At 23.1% G+C, this 15,000-nt stretch overlaps 6 protein-coding genes across 6 annotated transcripts in view; 4 read left to right on the top strand and 2 right to left on the bottom strand.

Annotated features, from left to right (window-relative positions):
• The window catches only part of leuS (leucyl-tRNA synthetase), a gene marked incomplete at both ends in the record, with an annotated part of 3,496 nt that extends 1,051 nt beyond the window's left edge, over positions 1–2,445 (bottom strand). The window contains 3 exons of the mRNA XM_632968.1: positions 1–1,777; positions 1,924–2,269; positions 2,443–2,445. The exon at positions 1–1,777 is cut by the window's left edge and continues 1,051 nt beyond it. Coding sequence (XP_638060.1) covers positions 1–1,777; positions 1,924–2,269; positions 2,443–2,445 — 2,126 coding nt within the window. The remainder of the gene's footprint in view (positions 1,778–1,923; positions 2,270–2,442) is intronic.
• A 578-nt stretch (positions 2,446–3,023) lies between these two features.
• On the top strand, positions 3,024–5,264 carry DDB_G0285449 (hypothetical protein; the record flags this gene model as incomplete). The annotated part of the gene is made up of 1 exon (XM_632967.1): positions 3,024–5,264. The coding sequence occupies one exon, from the start codon at positions 3,024–3,026 to the stop codon at positions 5,262–5,264; it is 2,241 nt and encodes a 746-aa protein (XP_638059.1).
• A 510-nt stretch (positions 5,265–5,774) lies between these two features.
• Positions 5,775–6,946, top strand: DDB_G0285447 (DUF829 family protein; the record flags this gene model as incomplete). Its single annotated transcript, XM_632966.1, has 3 exons — positions 5,775–6,073; positions 6,235–6,601; positions 6,695–6,946. 3 exons carry the CDS (start codon positions 5,775–5,777, stop codon positions 6,944–6,946), a joined length of 918 nt encoding a protein of 305 aa, XP_638058.1.
• A 2,528-nt stretch (positions 6,947–9,474) lies between these two features.
• Positions 9,475–13,178, top strand: DDB_G0285445 (WD40 repeat-containing protein; the record flags this gene model as incomplete). The annotated part of the gene is made up of 2 exons (XM_632965.1): positions 9,475–9,726; positions 9,894–13,178. The coding sequence occupies 2 exons, from the start codon at positions 9,475–9,477 to the stop codon at positions 13,176–13,178; spliced, it is 3,537 nt and encodes a 1,178-aa protein (XP_638057.1).
• Positions 13,179–13,345: 167 nt separating this feature from the next.
• DDB_G0285443 (hypothetical protein) lies at positions 13,346–13,815 on the bottom strand (the record flags this gene model as incomplete). The annotated part of the gene is made up of 2 exons (XM_632964.1): positions 13,346–13,551; positions 13,803–13,815. The coding sequence occupies 2 exons, from the start codon at positions 13,813–13,815 to the stop codon at positions 13,346–13,348; spliced, it is 219 nt and encodes a 72-aa protein (XP_638056.1).
• A 428-nt stretch (positions 13,816–14,243) lies between these two features.
• Positions 14,244–14,529, top strand: DDB_G0285737 (hypothetical protein; the record flags this gene model as incomplete). Its single annotated transcript, XM_632963.1, has 2 exons — positions 14,244–14,256; positions 14,321–14,529. 2 exons carry the CDS (start codon positions 14,244–14,246, stop codon positions 14,527–14,529), a joined length of 222 nt encoding a protein of 73 aa, XP_638055.1.
• Between the last annotated feature and the right edge of the window lie 471 nt (positions 14,530–15,000).

Raw genomic sequence — 15,000 nt, 5'->3', positions numbered from 1 at the left:
CCATTTAAATTGACGAAACCATTGGCACGAATACTCTTTGGTTGGAATTTCTTTTCAAAGATTGCAGCGTGAGTGTAGAGGAAAAAGGTGAGATGGTTTTGAATGAGATCAGCACCTGATACTCTAATATCTACTGGATACCAATAGGTGAATTCCTTCTTGAGTTCTTTAAGTTTTTCCTCTGAAACTTCACAACCCTCTGGATATGGTTTACCCATTAAAACGTAATCCCAACAGGCAGAGGTCATTTGTTTTGGAGTGATACCAGCGCTACCTGGTTTTGAACCATTGACATCACCTTGTAATAAATGAGCAACTGTATAGAAAGCCATATAGATGGTAGAGTCAGAGAGAGATTCAATTAAGAATTTCTCATCCCATGGTAAATGAGTACCAAGACCAAAACTACGACTACATGCCCATTGATTCATCCAACCTAAAGCGATTTCAAATTTCTTTTTAGTTTCAGCTGAATAGAATTCCATTGATTCCAATTGTTTAATGGTTTGATTCTTCCATTCGATATCATCATCACCATAGTTTATATACCATTGATCAGAGAGAGCAACGACACATTCATCACCAGAACGTGATACTACCTTTGAAGTTGGTTCACTGTAATCAACGGCTTGACCGGAAGCAACCATTTCATCCTTGATAATTTTCTTAACCTCGGAAACTTTACGACCAGCATATGGACCAACACTCATAACACCATCATTGAAACCTTTTTGATAGCAAAGATCTTTGGCTTGGTCGAGTAAAGCTCTATCGTTTTGTGATTTGATACCTAAATCCTTGTAAGCACGAACGGCACTCTCATTGGAATAGCCTGGAATATCAATGATTGGTACTACTTCAAATGGTAAAACCCATTCATCTTTGATTGAGAATTTGGCACGAAGTGGTGCTTTTGCTTTTAAATCTTGGAGTGAAGCATAATCGTCTGGTGAATCTGATGGAACAGAGGTAACGACACCAGTACCTTTATTTTCATCGATGGTTAACATTGGTAAGACGTAAACGATTGGGTTGATTGCTAATGGGGCTTTTAAAGCGGCACCTAAAATATCGGAACCTTCAAATTTGGCGAGACATTTATATTCACCCTTACCGGTGGTCATTTGTTGGTATGACATATTACGAGCGGATCTTTCTGTGCAAACAAATATATCACCATTGGCCATTTCAAAGGCACCATATTTACCGGTTGGAAGAATCCAACAATTGGTTTGACCATACATTGTCTCTGGACGTAATGTACCTGGTACTAAATAAATCTTTTTACCTTGTGAATGAATCTCTTTGAGACATTCTGGAATTGGTTCAACAACCTCTAATTTAATGAGAGTATAATTTTGTGGTCCAACACCTTCACCTTGTGCTCTTTCATGATCGGCACATTGTTGATCATCAATTGTTGACCAAATTGAATAACGTTTACCATATTTTACTTTACCTAATGCTTTGAGTGATTCAAATTGCCAACGAACAAATGAATCATAATAACCATTGACATCAGTGGTAATGAATGAACGACGCCAATCAACACCAACACCTAATAATTTAAGATCACTTTCACAATGTGGTGGGAAATAATTTAACCAATAGGCTGAATCTGCAAACATTGGAATCTCTTCATCTGAAATACCTAAACTTTGCATAATCTTCCATTGATATACTGCTCCTCCTGATTTTGCTACTGCTTTTGTTTTCTTTGATTTAAATGAAAGTGGATCTTCTTTTACTGCTGTTGTTACTTCTTGAATTGGTTTTTCTTTTTTTTTTTTCATTATTATTATTGTTATCATCGTCATTATTATCATCATAATTTTACATTGAAAAATATACATAAACATATAATAATTAGTATATTCAACCTAAATATTTTATATATAATAATAATATATATTAATTAATTACCTTCAATAACTGGGAAAACTGGTGGACAACCAAATTGTTCAATTTCTTTCTTTAATTTATCAGCACATGCTTTAATTGGCATACCAGTACAATGGAATGCAAATGGGAATAAAACTCTTTTACCCATTAATCTTTGGAATTGACACATAAATTCTGCTTTGGTGATTGTGAAAACATGACCAACATGTAATCTTCCATTCATATATGGGTATGGGAATGTTGCTAAATATTTTGGATGTTCAGCATCTGGTGCATCTAATGCATCAATTTCAAATTGTTTATCACTTTCCCATTTATTTTGAACTTCTTTTTCATATGCTCTAACAAAATCTAATTTTGCTGTAGACTAAAATAAAATAAAAAATTAATTTTAGTATTAGTAAAAGTCGGAATGGGGATATGTGTGTGTTTTTATTTTTTTTATTTTTTTTATTTTTTTTTTTAATTTTTTTATATTTCTATATAATTTCTTATAATAAATATAAATAAATTAATAAATATATAAATTTGATATTTTACCATTTTATTTTATATTTTATTTATATTAATTTTTAATGAATAAAATAAAATAAAAATAATTATTTATAAAAAAAAAAAAAAAAAATTTAAAAAAAGTCATCGTTCCGCTATTTTTCAAAAAAAAAATAAAAAATAAAAAATAAAAAAAAATTAAAAAAAAAAAATTAAAAAAAAAAAAAGAACTTCCACTTTTTTTCTTAAAATATTATAAAATTTAAAAAAAAAAATTGTATTAACTTATATAATTAAAAAAGATAATATGGTGAAAACAAATAATGAATAATTTCCATAAATAATTTAAATTATAAAAAAAAAAAAAAAACAATTAAAATAAAAAAATTTAATTCAAAAAAAAATTTTTTTTGGAAGGTAAATTAGGCAATTTGCCTCTCAAAATTTAAATTTTTTTAAATTAAATTGTTTTAATTTTTATTTTTTTTTTATTTTTTATTTATTTTTTTCTTTTTTTTTTTTATTTTTTATTTTTTTTTTACTTGTTTATTTGTACAATAACAAATAATTAATTAATTATTTATTTATTTATTTATTTATTTTTTTAATTTAGAATTAGGAATAAAAGAATGGATAATTTTAATGGCGATTATTGGAAGATCACAAATGACAAAAGGCCTCGAGTTAACACCAGCAAATTTCTTTCTGACCTTATTGTCCATGAAAAAGTACAAAAAAATAATGATTCTTCGAAACCCTCAACAAAAATAAAAGAAATAACTGTAAAAAATGAAACAGATGATAATAATATAAATAATAATATAAACAATACAAATAATATTAATAATAATGAAACTTCAATTCCAACATCTGTTTCTTTTTCATCAACATCATCAATCGACAATACTATTGATAGTAATTTAAATAAAATAGTCACTAATAATAATAATATCATTGGGGCAGAAATTAAAATTGAACCAATGGAAGCTAACATAGCAACTCCATCAAGTTACAATAATGATACAAATATCGGCAATAATAACAATAGCAATAGTATCAATAATAATAACAATAACAATAATAACAATAACAATAACAACAACAACAATAATAATAATAATAATAATAATAATAATAATAATAATAATAATAATAATAATAATAATAATAATAATGAAAATTTTTTAAAAAGTAAAAAATTTGATGATAAAGATAAAGAAAATAAAAATATTGATACAAATATTTTAAATAATTTACAAAATACTCGTCAACCATTACAAACAGTACAACCAGTACAACCATTGGTAAAAATCACCAAAAACCATGATAATAATAAAAGTGATTTACAAAATGTTCGTCAACCACTACAACCATTACAATCACATCCACATCAAAATTCAAATCAAGAAAATAAAAGTAGTATTATTATTAATCAATCAATTGGTAATGAGTTAGTACAATTCAATTCAAAAAAACCACAAAAGAAAAAATCAAGATTAGAATCAACATTGGATGGAATTTATTGGTATTTCGATCCAAATAAACCAAGAACTAGACAACCTTCAATTAAAATCGAACAACCACAAGAACAAAAATTAAATAAACCAACTACTACCACTACTACCACTAATACCACTGCCACTACTACCACCACCACCACCACTACAAGTAATAATAATAATAATAATAATAATAATAATAATAATAATAATAATAATAATAATAATAATAATAATAATAATAATAATAATAATGATAATAATTACAATGAAATTAAAAAGGAGAAAAAAGAAACAATAAAAGAAATAAAACCCAAAGAAATAAAGGTTAAAAAAGAGAATAAAGATGAAAAGAAACCATCATTATTTGAAACAATTAAAAAAAATATTAGTGGAAAGTTTGAAAAGAAAAAAACATCTAAAATAACGGCTAAAAATCCATTAGCTTCATCATCATCTACAATTCCAACACCAACAACAACAACAACAACTACTACTACTACTACTACAACAACTGCTGCAGCAACATCAACAAATGAAACAACCACAGACAATAATCAACGAATTAAGGTATCATTTGTTTTATCACCATCTAAACAAGATAAAGAAATTAGATATGAATTTATATTATTAAAAGAGAAATTACCAAAACTAAACTTTAACATTAAAGAGGAAGGAGAAAATGATGATAATAATGGTGATGAATTGCCATCAACACAAAGTAATGAAGAGAAAGAAGAGGAAGAAGTGGAATATGATGAAAATGGTGGAAGAATTTTAAATAGAACTAGATCGCTTGTTGGTATTAAAAGTGATGATTTTGGAAATCATCAACATTACTTTGACAGCGCAAAAAATGAAGGATTTAAAGTATTTGAAAAATTGGATCCAAATATCAATATATTTGTAGGTGGTAAGAATTGTTTAAACAATTTGGAATGGTTGGAAAAGGAGAATATCAATTCAATCTTAAATGCAACCATTGAAGTCTCTTTACCAAAATCATTGGAGCATTTAAAGTTCTTTCGTGTCTCTGTTTCAGATTCAATCGATCAACCAATTAATCGTTACTTTAACGATGCAATTGAATTCATTCAACAATCATTGACAAATTCACCATCATCTTCAATATTAATTCATTGTAAGGAAGGTAGATCAAGATCAACTACATTGGCTGTAGCTTTTGGAATGAAAGCTTTGAAATTATCTTTAAAGGATTCTTATGAATATGTCAAAAACTCTGCACCACGTATAAATATTAATACAGGTTTTCAATTCCAATTAATGGAATATGAAAAATCTTTATATGGTTATAATTCATTTAATCTTTTAGGTACTCGTAATAGAAGAGCTTTATCATCTTCAAGATAAAAAAAAAAAAATAATAATAAATAAATATAAAAAAAAAATAATAAAAAAAAAAAACACAACAAATCCAAATGTTTAAAATATTAAATCTTTAAAACAAATTAAAATGTTAAAACTGAAAATATTTTATATATGGTAGTCACAAATATTTTTTTTTTTTTTTTTTTTTTTTTTTTAACAATAAGATTTAAATTGAAGAAATGGATTAAAAAAAAAAAAAAAAAAAAAAAAAAAAAAATAATTTTCCCATTTTGGGTTGTGTTTTTTATTTCACCACAATAATTAAAATTACTTTCGTTTTAAATTTCCCAAAAAGTAATCTAATGACGATTTTTTTAGATTTTTTTTTTAATTTTTTATTTTTATTTTTTATTTTTTATTTTTTTTTTTTATTTTTTTATTTTTTTTTTTTTCATTTTCATAAATTAACTACAAAAAAAAAAAAAAAAAAGTGTTTAGTGTTTTTTTTGTTTTTTTTTTTTTTTTTAATACTAAAAATATTTATTTTATAAAATGTCAAATAATAATAAACAACCAATCACCAAACATATTGAATTTAAATATGAAATAACTCCATCAATTAACCCAAAGGTTGAAACAAATTATTTAACATATATTGGTGCAGATGTAGATTCACCCAATCCAAATTTATCATTAATAAAAAAAGCAGCAGATGATGATATGGAATCAAGACCAATATCAATTGTATTAGGTTGGATGGGTTCAACTCAAAAATTATTATTAAAATATATAAATTTATGGACTTCAAGAGGTTTTAATACATTTTCATATAGAGCTGATTATTTTGAAACGTATATATATTTTTTATATTTATCCTTAAAGAATTATAATAATAATAATAATAATAATAATAATAATAATAATAATAATAATAATAATAATAATAATAATAATAATAATAATAATAATAATAATAATAATAATACTATTATTTATTAAATTATTAATATAGGTTAGCTATACTTGGATTAAGATTAAAAGCAATGCATATGTTAAAACAAATTTCAACTTATTTAAAAGAGAGACCAAATTGTGATACAATCATATTTCATATATTTTCAAATGGTGGTGGATTTCTATATTGGGCACTCATTGAATTTATGTTGGCAAATGATGAATATAAATTTATTCATCCAATGATAAAAGGTGTAGTAATGGATAGTTTACCAACTTTTACAAATACTCAATTATTTACTGGATTTTGGTCATTGGCAAAACCAATGGGTGGTTCATTAGCTGCATATGCAACTTTACCATTAACTGCTCCAATTTGGTTTCCATTTTTTATATTTTATAGAAAATATTTAACTCATCCAAAAGTATGTAATTTGAGTACTTGTACTATATATATAAATTATTTCAATCAAATTACTAACTATTCTTTTTTTTTTTTTTTTTTCCTTTTTATTTAGAATCAATTTGTTCATACAGTTTTATATTCAACTGATGATAAATTAATACCTGGTGCAGAAGTGGAAGCATTTTTAGTTAGATTAAAACAAAATATTAGAAATGATTTAATTCATGTTCAAAAATGGGAAAAATCAGAGCATGTTTGTCATTTAAAACATCATACTAAAGATTATTTAAATAATTTAAACATCTTTTTAAAATCAATCAAAGCAGAAGAGATTAGAAAAACATTACCACAATCAAAACTATAATTAATTTAATAAAATAACTTGTAATTATAAAAAAAAATAAAAAAAAAAAAATTAAATAAAATTAAATAAATAATAAATTATAATTTTATTATTATTTATTCAATTTTTGTTTAGAAAATTTAATTTAATTTTAAAAAAAAAAAAAAAAAAACTAAAAAATTTAATCAATCTAATAAAACTGATTGAAAATCATTAAATTTATAATTTATTTTGTGAATTTTTTAAAATTAATTGTGTAATATATTGTTTTAAATAATTTTATTTTATTTAATTTAATTTTTTATTATTTTTTATTTTCATTTTTTTTTTTTTTTTTTTTAAAGTTGGATGATAAAAAAATTATTATTATTATTATTATTTTTTTAAGTTGGAGGATAAAAAAAAAAAAAAAAAAAAAATAACCAAAGCCGAATGACGACAAAAGTATTTTATTTAAAATCGACCTGGTTTTATTTTTAAAAATTTAAAAAAAGATTTTTATTTATTTATTTATTTTTTTTTAAAAAATTTTGTGCGATAATCCAATCAAACCTGTTTCACAATGTTTACGCAGATTCCAAACGTTGAGTTTTGGTTTCATTGAAAAAGTTTGGAAAAAAAAAAAAAAAAAAAAAAAAAAAAAAAAAAAAAAAAAAAAATAGAGATACGATGTGGTTTTGGTGTGTAAAAATTAAAAAAAAAAAAAAAATAAAAAAAAGAAAAAAAAATAAGAAAAAAAAAAAAAAAAAAAAATGGATCTTTTATAATATTGCGAAAATTGTTTTGAGCAAATCCCACAAAAGATATTTTTTTTTTTTTTTTTTTTTTCAATAGCCACATACACCAAAGTTAAGGTAAAAAATAAACTGAAAAAAAGTGTTTATTTTTATTCAAATAAAATCAACATATGATGTTTTTTTTCTTTTTTTTTATTTTTAACCAACCAAATGATTATTTTTTATTATTAGTCGTTGCAAATTTTTTTTTAAAAAAAAAAATAAAAAATAAAATAAAATTAATAATGACCAATCAGGAACCAATTCACTTTTTTTTTTTTTCAAATCAAAAATGAAATAAAGTTTTTTAAAAATTTCATAGTCCAACACCTCACAATTGGTACCTTTTTTTTTTTGGAAAATTTGGGAATTGTGAAAAAAGATTTTTATTTGAATTTTTGGAAATTGAAAAAACACTAAATGTGAAAATATTTTATTCAATAAAATTTTAAAACAATGACATATGCGTGCTGGTGAGAAATAGCCTTTATGAAATTAAAAACCATTTTTCAAACTAAATTGGGTTTTAGCCCGCTGTAAAAATGTGTAAAAATGACGCTGAACTTTTATCTTTTTTATCTTTTATTTTTTTTTTAAAAAATTTTTTATTTAATTTTTATATTTTTTTATTTAAAATTTATTTTAATTATATATATACATATTTATATGTATATATATGTATTTTTTTTTATTATTTTATTTTTTTCATAAAATTATCACTCGGCAATAGTTATCATAAATTCCAAAAATAAAAAAAAAATCCCTCATCTTTTCACACCTTTCACTTTTGCCACTTTTTTTTTTTTTTTTTTTTTTTTTTTTTTTTTTTTTTTTTCGTGTTGTGTCCTTTCATTTAAAAAAAATCACGATCAACTCGACAAAAATTTAAAGAAAAAAACTATCAAAAAAAAAAAAAAAAAAAAAACACAGGATAAAATACCCCCAAATAGATATATTTGTTTTTTCCTTCTTTTTTATTTTTTTTTTAAATTTTTTTTTTTTTTTTATGGTTTTCATTTTCATTTGACAACAATTCTTTTATTTTTTAATTTTTTATTTTTTAACCTTTATAAATATTAAAGTTAACTAAATTCACCAAATTTACCCTCTTGTAAACAAAAAGAAATAATTTTAAATTTTATAAAAAAAAAAAAATAAAAAAAAAAAAAAAAAAAAAAAAATAAAAATAAAAAAAAAGATAAATTAAAAAAAACAATTTTAATTCCTATTCATCCATGAAAATTTAAATTTAAATTTAATTAAATAAAGTTAAATTTTTTTTTTTTAAAGATCTTTTTTTTTTTTCCGGAAAAATACCATTCAAAAAACTATTATATAAAAAAAAAAAAACCAAAAAAAAAAAAAAAAACCAAAATTAAATTGTAATAATAAAATAAAATAAATTAATATATATAAAAACAAATAGAAAAATAAATCTATATATAAATATAAATATAAATATTATATATAAATAAATTAAATATAAATAAATATTAATATTGTTAAAGAAAAGAAAAGAAAAGAAAAGAAAAGAAAAGAAAAGAAAAGAAAAGAAAATAAAATAAAATAAAATAAAATAAAATAAAATAAAATAAAATAAAATAAAATAAAATAAAATAAAATATATATGAATTAAATACATATAAATAAAATAGAGATATAAAATTAAATTTAACACTCACAAACACAAACACATTCACATACACATTCACATAAACATAAACATAAACATAAACATTATTATTATAATTATTATTAATATAAAATTACAAAATGCAATATGTAAATGGTATGGATATTGTTAAAAGTGTGTACGATGAAGTTAAATATTTAATTAATTATACCACTATGCCTTGGACAGATTTGGGTGAATATGAAGAATGTTCAGTTCAATCCATAGAAAATCCAACTGAAGAAGGTTTAATTTTTAAATGTATTGGTGAAATTAATACTTCACCAGAAATTCCATTAAATGTTTTATACAATGCAAATTTACAACAAATATGGGATGAACTTTGTATTGAGGTAAACTTATAATTTTATTATTATTTTTTTATAAATTATTAAAAATCAAAAAAAATCAAAAAAAAAAAACAAAATCAAAAAACTAAAAACTAAAAATAACCTTTTTTTTTTTTTTTTTTTTTTTTAATATTTTTTTTTAATAATTTTTTTCACACCATATTTAAAAGTCAAAAAAGATTGAACAATTAGACAGTTGCAATTCAGTTGATTATTATTCATTTGGATCACCACTTGGAGGAGCTCCAAGAGACTTTGTTTTTTTAAGAAATTTTTCAGTTGATTTTGAAAATAAATCAGCATGGGTAGTAATTAGATCAATTCATCATGAATCAATACCTAGTCCAACATATATGAAACCATCAGGATGGGAATTCCTTCAAATTTCACCAAATAAAACTAGAATTACATTGGTAGTACAAATTAATGATTTAACCATTGCACCATACCTCAGAATTAATTCTGTAGATTTGAAAAGGATCTATAGAAATACTGGTATTCAAATTACTCATACTTTACCAAATCTTATAAAATATATTAAAAAAAATTATAAAAAAGAAATTGAAAATAATTTTAAAAAATTTAAAACACCAGATTTATTTAACCCAAATCTTAATAATAATAATAATAATAATAATAATAATAATAATAATAATAATAATAATAATAATAATAATAATAATAATAATAATAATAATAATAATAATAATCAACAACAAAATATTAAAAATAGTAATAGTAATGAAAATAATAATAATAATAGTGATAGTATTACAAATTCAAATTCAAATGAAAATTTAAATGAAAAAGATGGAAAGAAAATTTTATTACCACAATTATCAGAAGAATTTGAATTTTTAGATGTAGATGAAGAGTTATATGATGTTGATAAAACACCAACTTTTATGTTTAAAGAAACTAGTAAAACTGTTGGTGAATTAGAGGTAAATCCAGTTGAAACCGGTTGGAATTGTTTTAGAAAGTTTAATGATTATACATTCTATTATAGAGATTATGATGAAAATTCATTAGATTTCGCATGTAGTGGTAGTTCATTTATAGATGCATCTGCAGAAGTGATATTTTCTTATATATTTTCAGAGTATTCATGTAAAATCGATCAATGGACATGTGGTATGAAAACATTGAAAAAGTTAGATCAGGTAACTTCATTGGAGAGAATGAGTTTTCGGTCGGTTTTAGCACCAAAGGATGTTTTGTCGGCTGTATTGGTTAAACAGGTTAATTATTTTCAAAAGGGTATAATATTCCTTGGGTATAGGTCATTGTTGAAACCATCTACAATAGTGAAGACGGGATTTTGGTATTCTCCATCAGCTTATTACATAATTCCACAAGAAAGGGGTTGTATTATAAGATATATATTAAAGTTTAGAATGTATTTACCACCATCAACATATAAAATTTATCCAAAGAAACAAATTCTATATGTTATATCAGAAAAAACTAGAGCAACTGTCGAAATGATTAAATATTATTCAATTAATCCATTTTATTTACATAAAAGAAAACAACAAGAGTTTCCACATTGGGAAGGTATTGATAAATTCTCAGAATTGGCCGAAATTTTTTCAAATATTCAAATTCGTCATTCTAAACCATCTTTAATTATAAATTCACCACCAAATTCAAATAATCATGAGAACGAAAAAAAAAGAAAATTTAGAGATAATGGAATTAATTCAACTTCAATTTCAATTCCTTCAACTCAGTTTTGTTTTTCAAGTGGTGGTGGTAGTGGTGGTAGTAGTAGTAGTAGTAGTAGCACTTCATCATCTTTGACATTTTCACCACCTCAACAACTCTCTTCACCAACATCTTCTTCATCCTCTTCCACTTTTTCAAATGATTCAGCTTTAATAGATAATAATCAACAATTAGATATTAATAATAATAATGATCAAGAATATCTTAGATTTTCAGAAAATTGGGAATCATATATAACAAGAAAACCATTTTTATTATTAATATCAAGTGGATTACATTTAAGAAAACCACCAAAAAAGAAATCACCACGTTATTTGGAAAGTCATAATTTAAAAACTTGTTCTTTATTTGATTTGTTACCATATGAAATGATTCAATATATTTTCACATTAATGGATGCAACTCATTTAATTAGAATGTCAAGAACTTGTAAATATTTTAATAGGATTTGTTTGGATGATAATATTTGGAGAGATCTTTATAATAGAGAGTTTACAAAAAATAGTTCAGATTCTTTATTTAAATGGAGTTCAATTGAAGATATAAATTTAGGTACTGAAAAGAAACAATTATTGGATTTAACTTTTGATCATAGTAAAAAAAAATCAAATAATTCTTCACCATTATCAGCATCTTCATCTTCTTCTTCACCATCGCCACCACTACTACCACCACCACCACCACCAATTCCACAATTACCAGATATGCTACTTGAAAATAATAATAAATATAATAATAGAGAACAAATTCAAAAGAATGAACATTATTGGTTGAATATGTTTAGAGAAAAAGAAACAATTAATAGACATTGGAGAGCTGGTAATGGGAAAGTTAGTAATTTAAGAGGACATAAAGGAAAGATTAGTTGTTTACAAATGGCACCAAATCAAATATTCACAGGTTCAAAGGATAAAGAATTTAAATCTTGGAATATTGCAACAAAACAATGTGAAAGTACAACTAGATGTGGTGCAAGTTCAGTTATTTCATTTGAAAAGGATAATTTTACTAAACTTTCAACAGATATATTCCCATATTGTTTATTTATGCATGGTATCATTAGATTGGGTTGTTCAAATGGTGCAATTCAACATTACAATATCGCTACAAAAGAAATTGAAAAAGAACAACGTTTTCTCTACGTTTCTAATGGTTTCATTTTCATGAAAAGAGATATTTACTCTTATGAAAGTAATACCGTCAAGCTATATGATAGCGAAACTGAACAGGAATTGCAAATGATAGAAATTGAAAACACCAAAATTAATCATTGTAAAATTGGAAGGTTTGAAAACTTTTGTATGATTGCATGTACTGATAAAACTGTTAAGCTATGGGATATAGACTCAAATAAAACTGAATTGGTTCTCAATGGTCACAAAGGTTCAGTTAATTGTCTCGACTTTTTAAATGATTATCAATTGATTACAGGTTCAAGCGATAAGACCATTAGAATGTGGGATATCAGAAATCCAAGTTCTGCCATCCACAATATAAAATCTCATTCCTCAAAGGTTAAAGCAATAAGTATCTATAATAATTTACGTATGTGTACAGGGGATGAAGATTCAATTTGCTTATGGAATTTAGAGGGTAGTAATGAACCAAACCTTTTAACTACCATTAATAATTTATCACCCGTAGAATGTTTATCAATAGATGATGAAACAATGTTAGCTGGTTTTTCTGATGGTGAAGTTTCTTACTATGACTTTAATTCAAAATAGTTTAAATATATTTAAAAACATTTGTTTTTTGTTTGGTTATTAGTATTTTATACTATTTTTTTTTTCTCTAACAAACACAATAAAAATTTTTAATACTACTTTTCCAATTTTCTAAAAATATCTTTTTTTTTAAAGATGAAATTTATTTTTAAAACCTTATTAAATTTTTAATAATGACATCTTGGTTTTGGATGACATGGTGGTGGACATGGACGACAAATTGGACGTGGTGGTGGACATGGACGACAACTATTCCAGTGGTGTTGACCCCATCCAGATGTTTCATTTGAACCAAATGAACCACTTGAGCTACCGTTTTCAATTGATGAAACACTTGATTTCAAAGAACCAGTGGATAATGATGATAATGAACCTATATTTATTTAAAAAAAGGGTTTAAATTTAGTTTATTTTATTTATTTAAATATTGTAAAATCCAGGAAAATTTGAGCAAAAATTTCGAAATTAAAAAATTCACCATGTTTGGGATCAACAAAGTGGTTTAATTATTAAAACATTTATTTTGTAGGAATAATTGAAATTAATAATTTATTATTATTTTTAAAAATATTTATGACAAATTTTACTGAGTTTTACAATATTTCTAAAAAAAATTATACTTACTGAAAATACTCATATTTTTATTTTTTGATTTATAATTAATATTTTAAAAATTGATTTTTTGTTTTTATAGTTTTTTAATTTTTTGAATAATTTTTTTTTTTTTTTTTTTTTAAAGACTTTTTTATTTTAAGAATTCTTGATAATTCAAAATCCAAAGGCCCCATTTTTAATAATAATTACTATAACAAGTAATCATTTATGAATAAATAATATAACAAGTCAAATAGAAAAATATAATGGGGGGGGAGTTTAAGTTTTTTGATATAAAAAAAAATAGAAATGAAAAAACAAAAAGTATGATTTTAAAATAAAATTAAAAAATTATTTGTTTTTTTATTCTTTTTTTTAGAAAAAAAAAAACTATAAATTGTAACCAAATTAGAAAAAAAAAATATTAAATCAAACTCTAATTTTTAAACAAGAAACTATTAAAATTTTAAAATGACCCTATTTTGTAAGTTTTTTTCCTAAAAAAAAAAAAAATTTTAATTTATTAATAAATAATTTATAAAAATTAGCATCATTATCATCATTAAGCACTGGTTCTTTGAAATCAAGTGTTTCTTCAATTGAAACTGGTAGTTCAAGTGGTTCATTTGGTTCAAATGAAACATCTGGATGGGGTAACCACCATTGGAATAGTTGTCATCCATGTCCACCACCACGTCCAATTTGTCGTCCATGCCCACCATGCCGTCCAGAACCAAGATGCCATTATAAATATTAAAATAGATTTTTGATAAAAATAAAAAAATTTCATTAAAAATAAATTTCCTGTGCAATTTTATTTTTTTAAATATTATATTTTTTAATTTACCCTGCAAACTTTGTTGAAATAAATTGAAAATGGATTTAGTGGTCACAACGGCACATCCCAAATTAGGACAAGGATTAAAAAAAAAAAAAAAAAAAAAAAAAAAAAAAAAAAAAAAACTATTGGATTATGTATTGGACATTGATTCACAAAGGAATAAACCCATTCTCTAACATATTTTAAATCATCAGTTTTTTGAGCATCAGTAATACATTCTATATTTCTGTTTAATAATAAATTTTGTTAATAAAAGAATTTTATTATCATTAGTTTTATTGGTAGTAAATTTTCCAAAATCAAATTCAATGTGTTTGAATATATTTTTTAAAAAAAGAAAAATTATTTATTTAAATTCCAAACATTTTAAAGTTCTATTTATTAATT

This window comes from Dictyostelium discoideum, assembly GCF_000004695.1.
Source record: "Dictyostelium discoideum AX4 chromosome 4 chromosome, whole genome shotgun sequence".
NCBI classification, from domain to species: domain Eukaryota; phylum Evosea; class Eumycetozoa; order Dictyosteliales; family Dictyosteliaceae; genus Dictyostelium; species Dictyostelium discoideum.
Note: the sequence above shows the minus strand (reverse complement) of the source record. Positions and strands in the feature narration are given on the sequence as shown.